The 23,017-nt window shown below is 37.8% G+C and overlaps 1 protein-coding gene and 1 non-coding gene across 2 annotated transcripts in view; both read left to right on the forward strand.

Annotated features, from left to right (window-relative positions):
- CCDC178 (coiled-coil domain containing 178) overlaps window positions 1-23,017 on the forward strand; it is a 197,725-nt gene that overhangs the window by 26,147 nt on the left and 148,561 nt on the right. The window contains 6 exon segments of the mRNA XM_076328954.1: window positions 2,132-2,289; window positions 5,290-5,381; window positions 5,504-5,529; window positions 5,531-5,635; window positions 19,123-19,303; window positions 19,305-19,340. Of these exon segments, the coding sequence (XP_076185069.1) occupies window positions 2,132-2,289; window positions 5,290-5,381; window positions 5,504-5,529; window positions 5,531-5,635; window positions 19,123-19,303; window positions 19,305-19,340 (598 nt within the window).
- On the forward strand, window positions 14,955-15,025 carry TRNAG-CCC (transfer RNA glycine (anticodon CCC)). The gene has a single exon. It is a non-coding gene; the product is annotated as a tRNA-Gly (tRNA).

The following is a 23,017-nucleotide window of genomic DNA, read 5'->3' on the forward strand; positions in this document are numbered from 1 at the left end:
TTTTCCTGTTTTGTTTTTGTAGTCTTGGTGGAAATCAAGGCTCTTGAGTTTGTTTCATGTGCAAGAAAGTGTGGTGTTTTCCTGTAACAAGCCTTTGTTCTGAGGTGCATTGAAATTGCTTTACAGGAACTCTTTGTTCTTTTGAAACAAGTCATAATGTAAGTAAAATCCCCATGATAATGGCAATAGGTAACTAATACCGGAAATTCATCAGCTATACTGACAGAAATATACCATGTATATGTTCTGTTTCACCTAGTTAAGTGATTTCCTATTCATACCACATGACAGTGATGTAGACTGTTGTGCACCTTGCAACCTGTTTTGTTTGTGTGAATGTAAATTAAACTAAAAATGCTAATGATACAAGTGTTTTTAGGAATATCAGCATCTATGGGAAAAAGTCGAGTAGAAGACTTTTTTCTACCCCTCAGTGAAGAAATTAATTTTTTTTGCCTACTGTATGGTTTTTTTTTCCCCCAGCCATTTGCTAGACTGGTAATTAAAGTCATACTTACATTACAGAGAAAGTCGACCCTTCAGCTGCCATCTGAGGAGGACTAGAATAACGTGGTATTGATAGGTGTGAGAAAGACAGATTTGTGATGGCACAGACTTGAAAGACTCTTCCGCAGTTGATACTCTTCTTTATGTTCAGTGCCATCAGTGAGAAAATGATAAAGATTGCATGAAACTCAAAATACTGAGTTACATCACACAGCACAGTCTGTTATTTTTACACGTATTCGCTGTGGCTGGTAGTACTGTATTTTTCCATGAGATTATACCCAGAAAGTTGTAGCTGATAGGTAACATGAGAAGAAAATTACAGTCTATGCCTGTTACGTGTCTGTCATTAGAATAATTCCAAGTATCATTTATATGTTTCTTTCATGGGTGGTGGGACCTAAGAAAGTAGAGGTGTTCGAAGTGTTGGGTTTCACGCTCGTGTTATATATATATATATATATATATATATATATATTATTCTGTGACATTTGGAATGTGACTTGCAAATAAGTCTTTTCTCCATCACTAGATGGAAATCTTGGAAGCAAATAAAGGAAGAGTGTCTGTCAAATAATCGTGTAGGAATGGCTCTTGAATTAGTGATGAAGTCTCTTTAGTATTGTTTTCTGTTGATTTACTGTGTTTAAGTATGCAAAACTTGTTCAGGTTTTATTTGGGTTGTAATGCAGTAGATGTCTCTAAAATTCAACTACTGTTGGTCTTAGTTCTGCTGAGGTGGATTTATTTTGCCATTTAAGGCATGCTTCGGAATATGTTATTGACCAAGATAGTTCTCTGGGGAGCATGGGGGAAACTCCTCTTTTCTGCCTGCTGAAACAATAATAAAAATAATGGACAAGCAGCAGTAGTCATTGTAAAATTTTAACCTGATGTCCCTCTATTTCTTCTCTCTTTCACCAAATCCATTCTCATACATGGCTGTAACAAAAGGCCTGTGCACAGTCTATAATGAGGCCTGCCAGGGTCTTGTGGGAGTGTTTTCCTGACGATTGTTGTAGTTACTATTATCTCTTTATGCCATTAGGGCCAGTTTTCCATATCATAATGCTGATAAATCTGCTATTCAGAGTGAAAGTAAAGTCCTTATGCCCTCCTTTGACCTTGCCTACTGTCTGCAATTTCCTTTTTACATGAGGAATTGATGTCAGTAAAAAACTTTCTTCACAAAAGACATTTGTCCACAAGATGACAGTGCAGTGGATTGATTAAGTGAAGATGGCTCTGAACTAGATTCAGCCACTAGCAGAGAAAGAAGCTTACTCCTATTTTGTTTAATTAACGTGTGAGGTAGGAAACAAAGTCTTGTGCTTAACTACACCAATACCTGTTCAGAGGTGCAATTAGAAGTTGTAATGTTGGCAGGCTGTTTAAGTGGAAGTGAACTGGTAGCATGAGTAGTTTTGATATCTGGCTGAAATTGCATGAACTTGCCAGGGTAGATATTTTGAAATTCTTTCATGCATACCTGTTCAAGAAACGTAGTAGAGAATCAAAATAAATCTTTACTAATTCAGATCTGCTTTACATTTTCCTTTATGGAGAGGGACTACCTTGGAATATTTCCAAATAGATGGATTCACTTTGTGTGTATTTCTATTAGGAATGAGTTAAAGCATTCTGAATTTATTTGGACCGAATACTGTATGAAGTTAAAAGAAACAGAGGAGAAGATTATAAAGGATGAAAAACACCTTGAGGAGTTAGTGAAGCAAAAAGCAGAAATCCAGGAAGATGCAAAATGTTGGAACAGCAAAGTGAGTCTTGAATATTTATAAACAAGCAAATAAATGAGTATCTTTTATTGAAAAGTACATGAATGCCTGAATATTTTGTATGTTTAAGAGTTAAGGTCCTCTGTAAAAGTAAAAGCACAAATACTGATTTAAAAATAGAAAGTGGTAGATTCTATAGAACTTTCATGTTCATTCTTCTGTTGTAGTGTTATTTTTCAGCTTTATTTATTAAAAATATCATAATCATCTTACATTCCTTTAAGTGACCTGGATATTTTTAGTTGTTGGATGCATATCTGCTTAATATTGCTTATCTTCTTAAATCATTTGGAAGAAAGTGTGCATTTAGTGCGACAGCATAAGTGTCCTCTTGAATTAGTAGATTTTTTGACCTGAGATGGCACGTGATGCACTCTTACAGCATGCAGAGTGATACCCTATTTTACTTAAAATTCCCCTGTTTTCTGCTATATTTGTCTAGCATTCATTTTGAAATCTTGTACTTGGCAGTTTAAAATCTGAACTGGAGTTCCTCACACTGCCTGGCTAGGAGTTTTCAATTAATTGACAGCTCCATATGTGGAACCAATAGAAAATGCCTAAAACAGGGTTTCAATGCCCACAACAGAACTTGTTATTTTTCATATGTATGTGTATTTATGTGTATGTATATATGTATAAATAAAATATGAAATTCATTCTCTTGTACATGCCCAGTACTGTTGTGGTTTGTGCATCTAGATAGCTAGGTCCAGTGGAATCCAGAATCTAGGTGGAGTATTTCTGAGAAGCTGAATCCACCAAGCATGCCTAGAACTTAGCAAAAAAACCCAAAGCACACCCCTCGGAAAAGTAAAGATAAAGTCATATTAGACAACAACCAATGGGCGTGTTCTTGCCGTTTGTTTCCAACTGTGTATTACAGTTTTCTTCCTGTTACTGGCACCAGCAATTGCTACCAACTGATAACTAGAAAACCACTATTTTCAAATAGAGCCAATACTTATTAGTAAACCTTTTTTTTTTTTTAATTTTCTAGATTTGTTTCCAGCTGGGTTTGCCTGACCTGATATACTTCAGTAGGTACTACTTGGGTATTAAGACCAACACAACGGAAAGAGAGAAATGTGCAACAGGGGTAAGGTGGAGCATGAAACTGCTCCATTTGGTGACCACCTTTGGTGAGCCAGAGTTAGGTTTAGCATAAAACTGTTCTGTTATTGTCAATTTCCTTCAAAAACATGACTAAACCAACTAACTGAATAAACCTTTACAAATAATAGTGGATTTTCAGAAAGCTCAAAGTGATTCTTCTGATCATCATAGAAATGTTACTGGGACAATGGAGTTATTTTGGTAATCGGGAAAATATTGGGATTATTTTCAGTGACTTCAGAGGGTTTGAATTGGATCCAAATTATAACATGTCAATTATGACGTAGGTCAACAAGTTTCAAGACAGAATTAGTGATGTGAACTAATATTTTTCTGCATTTTTTTTCCTGGCTTTTTTTCCTTGTTTTAGTTCATGCTGTTTTTTTAAATTTTATATATGAGTTCTTGGGAGTGTTACAACTTTTGACACTGTAGGGACAACTCTGAGTTTTCTTTTTTCCATGTTACCCAGATTTGCATTACAAAAGGTATCTGTATGCATTAATCCATTTTCTGTATCTACGTGGGCTTTGCTCTTCAAAGACTAGAAGAAACCCTTCTTAGAAAATTAATCTCATACTTAACTATTCTTCCTTTATTCTTTTGTCTTCATTAATTACCTGCACAGTGTGGCAGTATTTCAGGTCATTCCTGTCAAAATGTTTGGTCTAAAAACACTGAAAGAAGGAAAAATATTTCTGAATCATGTTTTTCCCATGTACTAGCAATTTAAAAACTGGGCCATTTTGCTCATACTTAATCCATTGGAGTTTTTTTCCCTGTAGATATAAGCAATTTCTTTATCTTTCTCACACTTCCCCTGAACTATATTTCGTAGAATATTTTACATATTGAAAGACTTAACAATTTGCTTGTTCATCTCCTTTTTCTAGATTAGTAAAGGTGCTTCTTTGCAGTTTTTCCTCATAGATCGTGTTTTATAATCCCTAACCATTCAGGTTAGGACCTTCAGTCCCCACCTAGTTAGGAAGGTTCAGCCATACAAGGACAATCAGCAGAATCCTAGAGAAGTACAACACAGCTATGACATTCTGGACAAGATAACAAGACAAAACCTATATTGTTTCCCTCCTTAGCTGCTGGGACATAGTCAGAAAGTATTTTACATAAATCTGCTTTTCATCAGATTCTTGACGTAGCAGTAGGAAATTACATGCCATTTAGGGTACCTGTGTCCTAATTCTGTCCTGCTCTTCCCATGTGTATTCTCTACCCTTATGCTAACATCCTTATCAACCCTGATCCTGCTTGGACACATTTGTTGTCTAGTCATATTCCAGTTAGACCCATATCTCTATGGAGATTGTATAGGTAAGTTCTTGCCAGGATAGCTATGTTGTTTCAGCCTCTGCAGAGGAAAGAGAGGTGAAGGAAGCAAAGTTCATTAGGCTCAATGTGAGCAGGCATGCCTTTATCTATCTAAAGCCACTTTAGATGTTTTTCTTATCCTCTAGATGCTTCCCTAACATCCTCATTTTTCCTTAAGCTCCAGTGATTGATCCATCATTGAATCTCTGCATGAATCTGTGTTAAGTCAATAGGTATACTGAGATATTGAGGAAAATCTCGAGGCTGAGAGGAACTTAAGGTATTCTGCTTAATTATACCACATATGTCATGTACGAATTAGCAGGCTGTGAGTGTGTGCTTACTGATACTGTGAAGTCTAAAGATTCTGCTGGGATACATCGCAATGGCAATGTGCATATGAATAATATAGCATGAAATATCTCTAGTTACTGTTTAATAGCCTTCCTTTTAAATTTATTTTTAAATATATCTTTTAATTATTACAAAGAAATATAGGAGATATTTGTATTACTTACTTTACAAAATATTTTCTATATAGAAGATTTGAATAACAAAATAGCTGCCCAAGGAGATGAGAGCATAAAAATAGCAGATGATTCTTCTGAAGTGATTAAAGCTGTGGAAGAATTAGTAAGTTTTTTATTGTTTTTATAGAAAAGAAGTAAAAATGCTTGCATGCTTGCATTTTCTGCATTGGCCTGAAATAATTTCAACTTATGCTAAAGGTGTCTTAATGTTTTAATGTTCATTAGAAGTCCACCAGGGAAAGTGATCTATATAAAGCAAAAGCTTCTCAAAATTAATGAAGCATTGGACATTTTGAAATGTGAAAATGAAGAACTTGAGGAAGAAAATGAAGAGTTTTTGCAAAAATTTAGATATAGGTAATGCCTGCAATATAAATATAGGAAGCAAGCGTTATTTCTTCACTGAAAGCATGCCTATAAAAGTGAACCTTGCTTTTATTTTAAGTCTGTCTGTAATTTAACATTTCAATAATTAAAAATCACTTCAGGCTGAAATTTATCATATAACTTTTTTGCCCTTCACTTGAAAGGAAAATAACTAAAATTCTGTAAAAGACAAAAAACATACTTTGACAATTAAAATAAAACAAAATGAGGAAGATTCTGAAATTCTCTGTATGTTAACAGAAACCTCAGTCCCCAAAACATTTTGGTAAAAACTTTTATGAATTTTATTTGTATTTTTTTCATATATGATTTTTATAAACATAGAATCTGAAATACTGTTTTTCTCTATTTTCTTTGAATTCTTGTAAGACATTATGCACACATCTTTTGTAGCTCCTCAGTTTATTGATTCCAAATAACTATACTTTATTGTACATAATATTTTCAGTGCATTTATAATACAACAAATAAAATCAATTTTTAGTTCCTTCCTCCTTTGGACACTAGGTGTGTGCTGGTTTTATGTATCTGACAGGCTATCTTCTTTATCCCCCCAGTAACTTTGGATTTTATTGTCTGGTTTCAGCAAAGTCAACTGAAAAGAAAAGTTCTTGAAAATAATTAGATTCTCATAAGTTTTGTAGAAATTGATGACCGAGTTGAATACAGACATCCTGTCAGCAAGAAAACATTCCTTACTAGACCCCAAAAATTTCATACAAGAGATGTGGGAAAAGGGAGGAGATAAAAAGATGAAAGAGGGGAGGAGGTATGTGCATACTCCTTAATAATGCTCCAAGTTAGACCTCACACCTTACATACCGAAGTAAATCAACGATGGGACACAAATGGGTAAGAAACCAGGCTTCATTAGTTCTGATGTTGATGGAACTACTTACTGGGATTATTAGAACATTTTAGAATTAGTGCTGTAGCTTTACAAATTTATTATTTTCAATTTCATTGACATCTTTTTTGATGGATTAAAACTTTTATTTCTTCATACATGTAAGACATGGAGAGAGATCTTGCGTGTGGTGGAAGTATTAACTGATAGGCTGAAAGAGGAAACTCAGATTGGTAAGAACATGTACAGGCAAATGCAGAACCTAAGGAGAGAGAGGGGAGTTCTCAGAAAACAGATTTGGGAAGCATTATTACTTGAGACCATCTTGTACACTAAAACTTTGCAAGCATCCTAGAAAGACTGGACAAGTTCACAAGAGAAGTCCTTTGAGCATTACCTATTTCATGTATAATCGGTATTGTTGTGAGTGTGTCCTAATTATTGTCCTTCCACATGTTCAGGAGTTCAAGAAATGCATATGAAAGTTCAGATTCAAGACCCAGAGAATGGTTATGACAAATTCAGAGTAATGAAGGATTCCAGGAGCTCTGTTTATTTATGTCTTCAAAGGACGATCGGAAGACATCCTTTGAAGGGGAAATATTTTTTCAGACTGCTATTTAGTCTAGTACCAGGAAACAATGAGTGGAGGCTGAATATAGAATTCAATTTTAAGTGGGTTTTTTTAAAAGAAAAATACTAATTCAGAAGAATTACCTTTTAAATCTTGCTTTAGTGGAAAAACAGGATTCTTAGTCAGACTGATACAATCCCAGATTTCTGTACATTACTTTCTTATGATAATTTAAGTTAACTCTTAGAAGGATTTTTTGGAATGCTATTTTATAGAGCCCTTACACTCTCTCAATTCTACTTTCAAGACCCCTGACCTAGCATGAAACATTTTAGTTCTTAAGGGAGAAAGGAATTGCTAATCCCTCCTAAAAGTTAGAAGTTGCATGCATTCCTCTTATGTGTTACTGAGTGCAAGCTCAAAGGAAGAGTGCTGTTTGTAGGGCTTTTTATTTGAAAATCCCCTTTTATCTTTTTGGAGTTCTTGACTGAATAAGGAGTGTTTTAAACAAAGGCTATAACTAACTATAGTTCTCTTGGGGAGCTTGTCATTAAGTGCTATGGGAGAGGCAGGATGTTTGGTTCTGCTCAGAAACCTTTAATTTCTTTGATCTGCCACTAATCTCTTGCTTTATATTGGAAATATTTTGCATGTCAGATCATTAGCCTGATACTCCGAGCCTTTTGTAGCCTCTCACAAACTTTCTCAGTATAATTATGCTTTATTTTTCATTTTCCTTTCTGAGTACATTGTGATTTCTGTATGGTCTTTTGAATTAGGGAAGAACTGCTGTATTTTATTTAATTGCTATATTCCATCAGAATGTGATTCTTAAAATCAACACGTTGTCTCATGTTAGTCTAAGACTCGGAGTGCTTGTTTTGATTAATTGTATACTAACAAAGTCCTGACATGTTACTTCAACAGGACTAAAAAGTGAGTGACTGTCCACCTTCTACTAGGCTGCAAGAAGACAGAGAATTGTCTTCTAACACTCTTCCTAGAAAGCTTAGTTGTGTATCTTTCCTATTTAGAACATGCAGTACATGCAAGAAATACATCTCATGATCACCTGAGATTTTAGGGGCACATGCAGTCTAAATAGTCTCATTTCCTGTACAAGGTGGGTAAAAACCAAAGCTCAGCAGCCCCCAATTCATCTTTATTGACTGAACTTCTAACTTTGTGTCCAACTGTTAGTACTTTTCTTTAAAATATTTCTGTTGTAGTTATGTTTTGGCAGGATTTCTAATACAGTGGTCAACTGAGAATATGTGTTGGTTTGTCTAAACAATTTTAATTTCTTTCTCTCACCTTTATAACAATTCTTATTTTAGATCAGTTACCCAATAACCCTATGACATGGAGATTTGATCATAAGTATTATGTTCCCACTATGAAGTTCCAATTTCATTAAACTCTCCCAAACCTGTCTTCTATAGTGGCTGTTATATTAAATAAGAAGGGAAAGTGTTCTTACAGCAGTAACTTAGAGGACACTCTCAAATGTCTTAATGCTTTTGAAAAGAAGGTATACTCCTTCAATTAAGTTAAGGCTGCTTTACTGGCTAAATAAGAATATCTTCTGCATGACTTTTCTGAAGCCTGGGGAATGGATTTTAGATACAATTTTTCTTCTGTCCTTATGGAAGTTTGACTGCTTCTGCTGATCTGTAAACGTATGGTTTGTACCATGAGATATGCAGTCTTCTTTTGAGGACTTAACCATTTGGTGGGCATCATCTCATAATGCAAAAAATAAACATTCCTTTACTTATTCCCAAGTGATCTTTATTCTCAGAGTGTTTTCTTGAGCATTTCAGTTTTGTTTAGCAGAGATAATGTTTCACCTGCAACTACCTGTCTTCAGAGGAAGAGGTAGCATTTCAACAAAAAAAAGATGAGCAACCTGTATCTTTCATTGTCTCATATAGTTTAACAAGAGTAGCATTTTTGTAAGTGTAGCTGGACATCGTGAATTTTGCCTTCTGTCTCTTTCAAACTGACTGCTTCAGTCATACATAGAAAAACCTTATCATAAACAGTTGGATCCTGGATACAATGCAAAGATTTTTATGTCTGGTATACTCCCTTCTCTCAGCCCTTGTTTATGAGAATCTTTCTTAGTTGGAAAGCTACAACCAGTTCCCAGTCTGGACAAGGTGAGGAAATTTTCCTCTTTGGGTCAGAATATAGCAGCTACAAAAAAGGTATTCTGTTTCAGACCTTCACGTGCAGCTGATCGTTCAGATGGTCGCTCCAGCTTTTATTGGAGATTCCTTGAGTAGGAGTGGTTCTCATCTCTCAAACTTCACTACAGTAATTTCATGTATTTTTAAAGATACCTGATTGTACAATGCAATAATGCATTTTCAATCTCTTGGGACCACTTTCAATACAGTTCTGTCACGTGGTGTTCCGACACCTTCAAGGCCTTCACCAAGGTTGTTGCAAAGGGTAACAGGTATGACCTGTATCTGGATAAAGGGCTGTTAAGACTTTCAGAGAAGACGTTCTTCACTTTGTCCAAATTCTCCTAGTTCTTTTTTGTTCTCTGGATAGCTGGTAAACCATCAGTTGTCCTATCTATATCCTGTGCAAATTTCTGGAGCTTATTTGGGCCATGTTGGAGTCATGGACTCATAACAGATGACAGAATGTATGATACCTTCTGTTAGAGTCTGCAGATGAATCCATAGGTTGATCGCTTTCCATGTGCCAGTTGAAGAAACGTGAAAATTAACCCTGTAATGAGATTGTCAGAAGATACAAAATCCTTGGAGCATCTGTGTATGTCATTGGCATCCAAGATGATCCTAACAGATGTAGTTCTGCTAGATAAATCAGAAGCACAGGACACTATCTCCCAAAGAACAAAGTTAGATCATTTGAAACTCATATCCTTGGTGACCACATTCATATAATGAAGGATAATAACAATATTAATGGTATATATCAGCAAACTAGACATGGTATCCTCTCTCTTTTCCTGTGAAACAACCTGTCCCTGGAATTGAGACACCTGGCATTGTATGTTCTCTAATTTTACTGAAGATGCTGACAAGTTACATCAAGCTGTGGGGTGGTTTTTGCCATTTTCAAGGTCTGTGTCTTGCCGAAGTAACCCTTTTGCCTTGAGTTGCTATAGTTATCACCAGACGTCTTGCTCCAAACACAACCTGAGCTACTCAGGAGGTGGAGACTGCCAGATCGCTTGAGCCCAGGAGTTCTGGGCTGTAGTGTACTGTGCCAAGTGCGGGTCCATAATAAGGCTGGCATCTATATGGTGATCCCTGGGGGTCTTGGGGTGAGCAGGTTGCCTAAGGAGAGGGAAGGTGTAATTGCTGATTGTCTCCAAGAGATGGTTCCCAGAGTACTGGGATGACAGCAATGTGGATCAAATGCCAGACTAGGCTCAAGGCCACTGCTTTTATCATACATCTCTCAGGTAAAACAAAACAACCCAGCAGACAGCAAAAGCTGAAAGCAGCCATTATCAAGACCAACAAATTAACTGCTAAAAAGCTAAAAATTCAGTCTAGCACACTCTGATCAAATATGTCATTATCTTGCACCCCTCTTGAGCCCCCATATTGTGTCTCAGAAAAGACTGGTGGGTTGACCCTGGCCCCTACCCCCAGCATGGTGAGGGAGGGAATAGGAAGAGCAAAATCTAAAAAACTTGTGGGTTGAGGTAAAGACAGTTTAATAGGGGTGTGGGAGGGAAACCGCAACACCCAAGTGATGCAAAAGTAATCACTTGCCACTCCTACAAGCAGGTCAATGCCCAGCCAGTCTTGGAAGTAAAAAAAAACCCACCTCCTTCTTCCCCTGCCCTAGTTTTATTGCTGAACATGACATTAAATGGTATGGAATATCCCTCTGGCCAATTTGGGTCAGCTGTCCTTGCTGTGTCCCTTCCCAACTTCTTGTCCACCCCCAGCCTACTTAGTGGGGGGGGGCAGAGTGGAAAAAAGAGAAAGTGCAAACACTGTTCAGCAATAGCCAAAACACTGGTGTGTTACCAACACTGTTTTAGCCACTAATCCAAAACACAGCACCATGTGGGCTGCTGTAGAGTTAACTACATCTGAGCCAGACCCAGTAAACCTGTCCAGGGGATTCTGTACCTATTCTGAACTTTACTGCTGCTCAGAATTATCCTCAAAGTAAGATTGGATTGGTCGTTTACATCTCACTATCCCCACCTATTTGAAACAGTTTTGTTACCAATATCTTGCTGTTATTAAGACCGTAGCTCTCTTTACACTTGCGTTGAACTTGAGGAGCATCTGTTGGCTGTTTTTCTCTCACCGTCCTGTTCCTCATTACTTCTCACTAGTTTGATCTTACTATTTTTAGTAATTGATTTCTTTGTTAATATGTATTTAGCAACATGGACTAAATGGTCAGAAAGGTCAAAGATTTTTATGTTGTTATAATATTAATTTTCTTACTAGATTTGAAGGGGTTTTGGTTGCTAGTCAGCTCCTTTATTTTCACTTTGTGGTAGTCTCTTCCCATCCCCAGCCCACTGAAATCTCTTTTCTGCTTTTCCATCGCACAGATCTGAAGAAATTAGGGAAGGTGTTTTCTGTTACTCAGGATCCCATTTCATAGAGAGACTTAAACTTATTGCTCATGACCATGATGGGGACACTGTTTAATCCATTTCTGACTTGTTCATTACTGAATCTTCTCGAATTTTGTTTCTCTTAATGGGGAGGAAAAAAAAAAAAAGACAGCCATACTGTGCTAGCTGATCCCCTTTATACTGTACTTTTTTTCTCAAATTACCTTATTACATGAACCAGGTAGTTGGTTTACAAGTTTTCTTAATCCAGCGTATAGACACCTTCCTGCCAATAAATGTAAAATCCTTACCTCTTCTTACAGAGAATTAGCAATTTCAAAAAGTTCCTGTGTTTTTTCATGATATGAGAGAGAGAGAGACGCTTCTACCTCCTACATTTTCTAAAATGGATATCATATTCTCTCAGTATCTTCTATGAGACCATTGAAGGGGACCTGCTTTTTACAATCAGAAGTGTACTTCAGATTGTATTGATGGCATTGATGAGGACATCTTCACACACACTGATACTGAGTGCTGTGCAGAGGCATCCAGAAATAGTGTTGCCTTTGGCAAAATGATCTTGAAGTAATCTTTTCCCAAAGTGTTCCAAGACCTATCATCTCCAGGTAACTTGTGATTGAGCTTAGAAGGATCTAAAATACAAAGTTTATATGAACAAGTATCTGGGTGGGGAAAAAGTTCCAATTTCCAATTCCAAAATTCCAATTACTGGATTACTTTGGGATTTGTTGTCCATATGAACATTGTTGTGGTTTAATCCGGCAGGCAGCTAAACACCACACAGCCGTTCGCTCACTCCCCCCCACCCCAATGGGATGGGGGAAGGAATTGGAAAAAAAAAGTAAAATTCATGGGTTGAGATAAAGACAGTTTAATAGGACAGACAAGGAAAGGAAAATAATAATAATAATGATAAAAGACTATACAAAATAAGTGATGCACAATGCAATTGCTCACCACCCACTGACCAATGCCCAGTCAGTTCCCGAGCAGCGGTCACCCCTCCCCCGGCTAACTCCCCCCAGTTTATATACCGAGCATGACGCCATATGGTATGGAATATCCCTTTGGCCCGTTTGGGTCAGCTGTCCTGGCTGTGCCCCCTCCCAGCTTCTGGCTGGCAGGACATGAGAAACTGAAAAGTCCTTGGCTAGTGTAAGCACTACTTAGCAACAACTAAAACATCGGTGTGTTACCAACATTGTTCTCATCCTAAATCCAAAACACAGCACTGTACCAGCTACTAGGAAGAAAATTAACTCTATCGCAGGTGAAACCAGGACAGCATTAACCTCCCATCTGTGTTGCCTTTTCTTCATAGTATGTTAAGCATCTTGGATGAAAGAAGCTGAGGAAAAACAGTGCATTTGACCTGATATGTAATGGCTGAGTGTATCTTACAGATACTATTAGATCAAAAAATCTCAGGTCCACGTGCTATGCACAGCTACTGAATGTATGAAAGCTTAGGGAAAGAAAAATCAAAAACTTACCATGCTTCTCAAATGGGGACAGAGTTCCTGAGTAAGCTGCAGAAGCTGTGATAAAATTTTCAACACCTGTACATAGAGTGGAGTATGGAACACATACGCCGAAGAACCATAGTTCTTCTTTCAGCTGTAGTCCACTTGCTTTTCTGGTTGAAATACTTATGTTCCTCTTTGCATCCATGCGTAAAGTGTTTTGACCTCCAGAGTCATGGATAGCCTTGTATGCATCAAAACAATTTTGCTCCACGTGAAAGGTATAGGAAATCAGAGTGGAACAGTCATTGTTTGGTTCCTTTCATTTCTTTCCAGCTTCAGCACAGATCTGCTTACTCTGCACTGTTCAGATGAATTGCTCTTTTGGCTTTGGTATTTTGATATTTAAGTCTTTTTATAATTATAGACATTTTGGAATGAATTTGTGAAACCATTTAGTCACTATCTTCCCAAAAAGAAGATTAGCTATACTTATACCCATTTTAAGAAACAATCAGATGAGTATATTTTTTAGGGTTTCCAGTGTAGGCTGTTTCAAAACTTCCCTAGGGAAAGTGAGTAGTAAGTTGCCCAGTGACCTTTTGTCAGTATTTTAGAATATGTGTTACTTTCTTCAGGTAATTTGTTTCTGGTAGATAATTCTTTTTCCTACATAGTCTACTGTAAGTATTGTTCATATGAGGATGTTATGGGGCATATGGAAATATTAAAAGCACTTAATTAGGAGAATGGCATGTGTCATGAAGCATGTGATTTGTAAGTCTTCTACATGTGGAATTTGCAAAATTAAGTCATCTATCTCTGATGCAATAATTAATGAGACCTGTTTCAGAATCAGGTCACAAGACCATCTGTAGAAGAACTTTCTGTTTTGAAAGTGATGTGGTTGTGGTCTGAATAGTTCAGATCAGTATTATCAGACTATAGGATTCAGAAACTCTGTAATAACTAACCTGAAACCATTACCAAAAGTGTATGGAAATGATTTGTTCAGGGACGGATTTACAACTGAAGTTTCATCTGGTAGTCAGAATACCCTTGAACCTCTCTGCTGGGTGGAGTATTGTAATTACTTCTGATCCCATCTAAGTATTTGGTCTTTGGTCTCAAGGCATCACATACTGTACCTTCACAAATTCCTCATTTGCCACTGCTTCTGCATCGCATTAGTTTCTTGACCTCCTTAGTCAGTCTGTCTGTAACTGGTAATCCACTTACAGTTATAACTCTCATAAGTCATGGTTATGTCACAGCCCTGGTTACTACTCACATTGGTATCATTGGTCTCTATCTATCTCATTGCTAACCACACTGGTGTGCAGGAAAGTGTAATCAGTGTATGTGATAGAGGCAGACCTGTGAAAGTCTAAAGAATAGAACTATTATTACTGTCTAATGAGATGGCTCCTAACTAAATGGTCTTAGACTTGGAAGTACCAGAGTATGTCTGCTTTCATATGGACTCCCTTCAGCCAAAAAATCTCTGTTGCTCCTTCTTGTTATCATCTTTGATCATTATCGTCTAGGGAAGATTTGGGCCATTCACATGTGTACTCTCGGCTATATTTTTCCTAACATGCTTGTAGTAGATCTTAATCATCTCCAGTGTTTTAATTCACAGGGAACAAGATCTTTTAGATCTATGCAAGATTCTTTTGTCTCAGCAGCTGAAAAAAGGGCTAGGAATCCCTTGTATTTAAGGACTGTCTAAATCGATAACTGACTATGCAGTGCTTTGCACCCTAGGACAGCCCAGGGTGATTTGATTATTTAACAGTTGCAGGGAAGCACCAGTGGTGTAGTGGTATCATGCAAGATTCCCATTCTTGCGACCCGGGTTCGATTCCCGGCTGGTGCAGTGAAAACCGCCATCTCCTGTGCAGGAGTGGCAGCTTTACAACTTCTCTAAATATTCAGATCATCCTGAGCTCCGCCAAAAATCTGTGGTTACACCACTGGCAGTCTGAGGTGGTGAAAGTAGTCCCTCCTGTTTCATGTAGAGCTCAGTTTTTTGGTAGGACTATTACACCTCCTGCAATATCTTTGAAAAATTCTTTTTTCTTCTCTAAATATTCAGATCATCCTGAGCTCCGCCAAAAATCTGTGGTTACACCACTGGCAGTCTGAGGTGGTGAAAGTAGTCCCTCCTGTTTCATGTAGAGCTCAGTTTTTTGGTAGGACTATTACACCTCCTGCAATATCTTTGAAAAATTCTTTTTTCTTCTCTAAATATTCAGATCATCCTGAGCTCCGCCAAAAATCTGTGGTTACACCACTGGCAGTCTGAGGTGGTGAAAGTAGTCCCTCCTGTTTCATGTAGAGCTCAGTTTTTTGGTAGGACTATTACACCTCCTGCAATATCTTTGAAAAATTCTTTTTTGTGAATTTATGTAAATCAGTCAGTCACGGCTCTAAACACAGGGTCTTACAGGTGTGTGGCATTGCTAAAGCCTCTAGGTCATATTTTGCATTTTGGAAAGATCATATTGCAGTTTCAGTTCTGTTGGGACTGAGTTCCTGTCTCCATCAGATTGGTCAACTGCTTGGGAATCACGGTAAGTTGAGTCTGGCTGTGGATATTCTCTTAATAGAGGAAGGGCAATTGTAATACATACTACACGCATGTTATATGTTAGGTATAGTTCATCAGGATGCATACCAGCAATGTTTTCTGTTCTCTTGCTTTGTGCTTTTGTATTGCCTGAATTTTGGGAAGGGAAATTAAGTTGCTGTGGGCTTGCACTGTCTTACAGGCTTTTCAAGGACTATATAGAAGATACTGCTGATTGTAAGACTGTATATTTAGGGACCAGCAGTTCGCATGCACTGAAAGTGGAATGTGCAGAGTGTGTGTGTATGAAATAATCCATGAAGTTTAGTCCTTATGCAGTTAGAAATCTTGGAGTTTTGTAAGGAAAATTATGTTTCCTTCCTTTAACTAAGCAAATGATGCCCTGTATTAAAGGAGCTGATCTTTGAGAGAAATAATCTGGCCACTAATTCAGCTAAGGAAATGTGTGATCAGTGCCAACCTGTTGTGGGTTTGCACATTAAGTTTCGGAAACAATGTTATATATCCTGTGAAGATCCTTACAATACCATTTAGGTTTATCATTCTAATTCAGCAGATACTCAGTGGTAGTAAACAGTTTATTTTTCAGTTATCCCATTCTTCTGCAAAGAAACATTCCATTGAAGAATATTAAGTTCTAATCATACAGAGGTTGTATTCTGTCAATCAAGGTAATATCAATGTTTACCTGTAGGTTTTTTGTATCTGATTGAGTTTGGTTTTTGCTGTGTAATCCGATAGTGTAATCTAATGGTATTTTAAGTTCACTTCTGTTAAAGACTTCACTTCTACTGAAAGTTTGTTTGTATGCAAATAAACTAAAATTGTTTTATATGTGACCTAAGAATTCTGTAAATAGAAACATACTTAGGAATTTGAATTCACCAGCTGTATGACTAACCTGTACCATTGCACTGGTATGAAGTACGCTAGACCTGGCCATTTATTATAAGATAGAAGAACTGAGACTGTGTGACCAATTTCAACACTTTCAGATAAAAGGGCTGTTTTTGCCACTTTCTTCTCATTCAAAATTGATAGTTTTATATTATATTTGGGAAGAGGGGCCCAAGAAAGCTGGTTAATATTCAAGGATCACCTTCTTCAAGCTCAAGAGCAGTCCGTGCCAATGAATAAGAAGTCAGGCAAAAATGCCAGGAGGCCTGCATGGATGAACAAGGAGCTCCCAGCCAAACGCAGACACAAAAAGGAAGCCTACAGAAGGTGGAAGCAGGGACAGGTAACCTGGGAGGAATACAGAGACATTGTCTGAGCATGCAGAGATGCAGTTAGGAAAGCCAAAGCCCAAATGGAATTGAATCTGGCAAGAGATATCAAAGGCAGCAAGAAGGGCTTCTGTAAGTGCATAGATCACAAAAGGAAGACTAGGGAAAATGGGGGCCCGTTGTTGAATGAGACAGGGAACCTGATAACACAGGACATGGAAAAAGGCTGAAGTACTGAATGCTGCCTTTGCTTCAGTCTTTACTAGCAAGAGTCAGCCTTCAGGAATCCCATGTCCCAGAGACCAGGGGGAAAGGCTGGAGCAAGGAAGGCATACCCTTGGTGGAAGAGGATCAGGTCAGGGAAAACTTAAGCAAACTGGACATACATAAGTCCATGGGCCCTGATGGGATGCGCCCATGAGTGCTGAGGGAGCTTGCTGATGTCATTGTGAGGACACTCTCAATAATCTTTGAGCGACTGGGAGAAGTTCCTGAGGACTGGAGGAAAGCAAATGTCACTCCTTTGTTCAAGAAAGGCAAGAAGGAGGACCCAGGGAACTACAGGCTAGTCAGCCTCACCTCAATCCCTGGGAAGGTGATGGAGCAGCTAATCCCGGAAACCATTTTCCAGGCACATTACACAAGGACAAGAAAGTCATCAGGAGTAGTCAGCATGGATTCACCAAAGAGATGTCATGCTTGACCAGGTTGATAACCTTCTGTGGTGAAATGACTGGCTTGGCAGATGAGGGGAGAGCAGTGTATATTCTCTATCTGGACTTCAGTAAGGCTTTCGACACTGTCTCCCATTAAGATCCTCATAGACAAGCTGTTGATGTACGGGCTGGATGAGCAGACAGTGAGGTGGATTGAAAACTGGCTGAATGGCCAAGCCCAGAGGGTAGTGCTTAGCAGCACAAAGTCAAGTTGGAGGCCAGTAACTAGTGGTATACCCCAGGGGTCAATATTGGGTCCAGTCCTGTTTAACGTCTTCATTAATGATCTGGATGATGGGACAGAGTGTACCCCCAGCAAGTTTGCTGATGACACCAGATTGGAAAGAGTGGCTGATACACTGGAGGGCCATGCTGCCATCCAGAGGGACCTCAACAGGTTGGAGAAATGCACCGAAAGGAACCTCATGAAGTTCAAAAAGGAGGATTGCAAAGTCCTGCACCTGGGGAGGAACAACACCAGGCACCAATATATGCTGGGGGCCTCCCAGCTGGAAAACAGCTTGGCTGAAAAGGCCCTGGAGGTCCTGGTGGACACCAGGTTAAACAAGAGCCAGCAATGTGCCTTTGCCACAAAGAATTCCAACAGCATCCTGGGCTGCATTAGGAGGAATGTTGCTCGCAGGTCAAGAGAGGTGGTCATTCCCTCTACTCAGCACTGGTGAGGCCACACCTGGAGTACTGTGTCCAGTTCTGGGCTCCCCAGTACAAGAGACACATGGACATACTGGAGAGAGTCCAACAAAGGGCCATGAAGATGATGAAGGGACTGGAGCTTCTCTCCTATGATGAAGCCTGAAAGAGCTGGGACTGCTCAGCCTGGCGAAGAGAAGGCTCAGGGGGGATCTTAATAATGTGTATAAATACCTAAAGGGAAGGTGCAAAGAGGATGGAGCCAGGTTCTTTTCAATGGTGCCCAGTTACAAGACCAGAGGTAATGGGCACAAACCAAAATACAGGAGGCTCCATATGAACATCAGGAAACACTTTTTCACTGTGAGGGTGACTGACCACTGGCACAGGTTGCCGATGCAGGTTGTGGATTCTCCATCCTTGGAGATATTCAAAAGCCATCTGGACGCAGTCCTGGGCAACTGTCTCTAGGTGGCCTTGCTTGAGCAGGGTAGTTGGACCAGATGACCTCCAGAAGTTCCTTCCCACCTCAGCCATTCTGTGATTCTATCATACAGGTTAGCAGTAAAGATATATAGGAAAACAAAGAAATGGATACATATAATTGTTCGAGATCAATGAACTGTCAGGGCTTATACTCATGAATAAAGAGACTCCAAAATTTTGAGCTTGGCGTTTTCAGGATCAAATAGCAGGATGATAAATACTGCTTTTGATTTTAAAATGTTTTAGCTTTACTTACTCAATAATGGGTTTTACTTTTATTTTAGTTAATATACTTTATAAAAAGAAATGTAAAACTGGCTGTTTTATTTCAAGAGTTCAAAAAAAAAAAGAAGGCGTATCAGTCAGAAGTTGAAACTATCTGCAAAAGCATGTGTAAGATTGAACAGCAAGTAGAAAGACTAAATGAAGATCTCTGTAATGCTGAATTGTCCTACAGTGGGGAAAAAAAAAAGTATGAGGACTTAAAAAAACCCTAAAACTGTGGAAGAAATCTCTTACAAGGTATATTTTTAAATTTAAATTCTTTTTTTTTAGAGTGGAAGAATAGAAAATAATGATCTTTGTATCAGAGAATTATTGGGCAAGCAACCTAATATTAAAAAAAAATAATTTTAAACTTATGATTTTAACTATGTATTTTAAAACACTTGAAAAATAGCAAATAGCAGTAGTTTCTGGAAGAGAAAATAAATTGGTTACTAAATGGTCACAGGTAATGGCAGGCTAAAAAGTAAAGTTAACGCATTAAATATTCTCAACCATACAAAGATTTTGTTATTCCTAGGTGATTTAAAATGAATACTAACAAATAACAATCTCATTCTTTGTGTAACTAAATGATTAGAAGAATTTGTAAATCACTATAGTTTTATTTGATGCCAAATGTAACCATTGCAAATGAAATACTACATTAGAAAAATTATTTAATTATCATTTGGATGTCATTAGTTATCTGGAATTGAAATTTTAGTTCATCCTTATATAGAAGCCTTGCCATGACTATGAAGGCTTACAAGACTTACAAGACACTTGTTTTTTCACTTTACCTAATTCTTAATGAATAATAATGTACATATGCATAGAGTGTTCAGTGTTATTGCAGGGTGTTAGATTCAGCGTTCAGAAATACGGAAAGAAAAGAATATGGGGAATTTTCAAGGGTCTTTTTATACCAGGGAGATATAAATGGTGTTTTTCATGTTCTTCACTAGAGGAGATCTGCTATATGTAAAGTATAGATTGTCTGGAAGGAAAGACTTTCACAGTATTATTTTCTGTAAGAATTTTAGGATTTCCTAACTTGTAATCAGTAAAATTAAGAACATTAATTGTATTTTCCTGGTTCCAGTATGCATTGGTATATTAGGCGCTCCACATGCTTCTTGCCTTCCTTTTCACCTACCTGCTTGCCAAAGGTAAAGGAATGTCCAAGTACCAGACTGCTTCTAAAAAAAAAAAGAGGAATTGTTGGATGTGATTTAAGACAGAGCCAGTTAAAAAGCTTATAGAGCTAAGGTAAAAAATAGTAAAACATGAGCTAGAGAACTTCAGAGCTGTTTTCAGAATGAATAGGAGTGAGTCAGTTTTGTTTGTTAAGGCCTTTCATAGTGCCAGGTTGTCTTCTCTTGGATCAAATTTATATTCCTGGCAATATCCGAATTTGCACCATGTAGTTTTGTCCCATAAATTGTCTTGTTTCGGTATATTATGCTGTTTTATAACCATATATTTTAATACTAAATTTGTGTTACTTTTCTGTCTTATTTGTATATAAATTTGCCAAGCACCATTTTCTCCACATTCTCAGTGTTATGTGCTGAAATATTTACACAAATGGATGTTCAACTGTACAATAAGGGGAATCTACTATGATTCTTCTTATGGTTTAGATATTTAAGGGATGCTAAATATTCATCAAGAAATTAGGATTTTAGAAGGGATTCAGGCAAAGCCCCTGCTTATTTGCTGTCCTACGTTCTATTTTTTTTGTGTCTTAATTTATATTTTCTCTTTAAGTATTAAAAATTAATTTCAAATTGATGAATTTTTCTTCCATTAATTTTACAGTCGCATTTTGGATTTTTGACATCCACAACATTCTGTGATAAGGACTTCAACAGCTTTGTCATGTGTTGTGTGAAAAATTACTTTGTTTCTTTATTTTCCGCCTAGCATATACTATCTTCATATAATGCCTTGGTTCTTACTTTCAAAGCTGTATTGGTCAGTCATTCCATATTCGCTTCCTACATGTCACAAATGACTTTATAGGTTTTTAGCATATTCTTCCTCTTTTTCAAGCTGAAGACTCCTAATCCATTAACTTGCTTAATGAATGGAAACTGTCCCATGTCTGTCATCCAGTTCTGTTTTCCAGTTCTGTTATTATGGGGAAAGAGCATAGAATATTCAACACGCAGACGCATTTGGGCATAAGTAGTGGTATAACAATGACTTCTGTTTTGTTCTCTATTCCTTTCGTAATAGTTCTTAACATTACATTTATTCTTTTGAATGCAGTGGAGCATTATATTCTTCATGATCTTGTTCCTGTTTGATTACTAGGCAGCTCAGAGTCCAGCATTATATAAAGTGAAGACTTTTTCCTAATGTACAAACATACATTAACCTTCATTGAATTTTGTCCTCTGTAAATAAGAAATCCAGCTGGTTTTCCTAAGTCATCCCACAAAATCCCCTATTTTCTGTATTGTTTCTGAATAAACTGGAAACCATGGGATCCAGCATGGATACTTGCAGTACTCTACTGTATCTGCCAGTGTGAAAACTGGTAATTTATTTTTACTGTAGGTCTTCTGTCTTTAAATGCATTATATGTTCATGTGAGGACTTTTATCCCTAACTCATGGGAAATTAATTAAGGACTCATTCGTATAATACTTTATCAAATACCATTTAGGAGTCCAAGTAGACTGTATCACCCAGATACCTCTTCTCCACATACTTCTTAAATCCTTCAGATTTAACTGATGAATTTTGAGACACTGCTTCCCAGTCATACTGCGTCCTCTCCTATGCATCAAATTTTCTGTGTGTCAGCTAATTCTTTTTTTTATAATTGATATTATGAGTTTGCTTCTTAGGGCTTTGAAGGTTTTATTTGTTTTGGAATTTGAGCTTTTTTTTCCCTATCTGTCGTGGTTTAACCTCAGTCGGCAGCTGAGCACCACACAGCTGTTCTCCCACTGCCCTCCCCGCCCCCAGTGGGATGGGGGAGAGAATCGGAAGAGTAAAAGTGAGAAAACTCGTGGATTGAGATAAAAACAGTTTAATAATTGAAATAAAATAAAATCCTAACAACAACAATAATAATAGTAATAATAAGAAGAAGAATATATAAAGCAAATGATGCATGATGCAATTGCTCACCACCCGCCAACCGATGCCCAGCCAGTCCCCGAGCAGCGGCCTCCCCTGGCCAGCTTTCCCCCAATTTATGTACTGAGCATGACGTCACATGGTATGGAATGTCCCTTTGGCCAGTTTGGGTCAGCTGTCCTGGCTGTGCCCCCTCCCAGCTTCTGGTGCACCTCCAGCCTTCTCAGTCGGTAGAGCATGGGAAGCTGAAAAGTCCTTGGCTAGCGTAAACACTACCTAGCAACAACTAAAACATCGGTGTGTTATCAACATTGTTCTCATCCTAAATCTAAAACACAGCACTGTACCAGCTACTAGGAAGGAAATTAACTCTATCCCAGCCGAAACCAGGACACTATCATTCTGTTTTCTGAGTGCTTCATGGTAAGTCTGTCTTTAAGTGCTTCTGATCATCTGTTGGCCTTACATTGTCTCTAGCAGGCTTCCTATCAGATGTGTTTGGAAAAAGACTTGTTTTATGTCCCTTGCAGGTTTTTCCAAAAACTCTTACTTAGCTTGCCTGATGGTATTTTTACATTTAAATAAGCAAAGTTCAGTATCTTTTCTGTTTTCCTTTTTTTAGACATAATTTCAACTTTTTTGTCTTGCTGCTAATAGCTTCCCTTCTGTTTAGTGGTGTTGATTTTCTTTTTGATATTTCCAAAGTGTCTGTCAAAACTTGGCTTGCATGTGCTTTGAGCCTCCAATATGATATCTGTAAGTAATCTCTGTCTGACTCATAAGTATTTTACTCATTTAGCTGTTCCTCATAAAGTTTTTAATGAACTCCTCAAATTTTT

The sequence above is a fragment of the Aptenodytes patagonicus genome, chromosome 2 (genome assembly GCF_965638725.1).
Source record: "Aptenodytes patagonicus chromosome 2, bAptPat1.pri.cur, whole genome shotgun sequence".
Classification (NCBI taxonomy): Eukaryota; Metazoa; Chordata; class Aves; order Sphenisciformes; family Spheniscidae; genus Aptenodytes; species Aptenodytes patagonicus.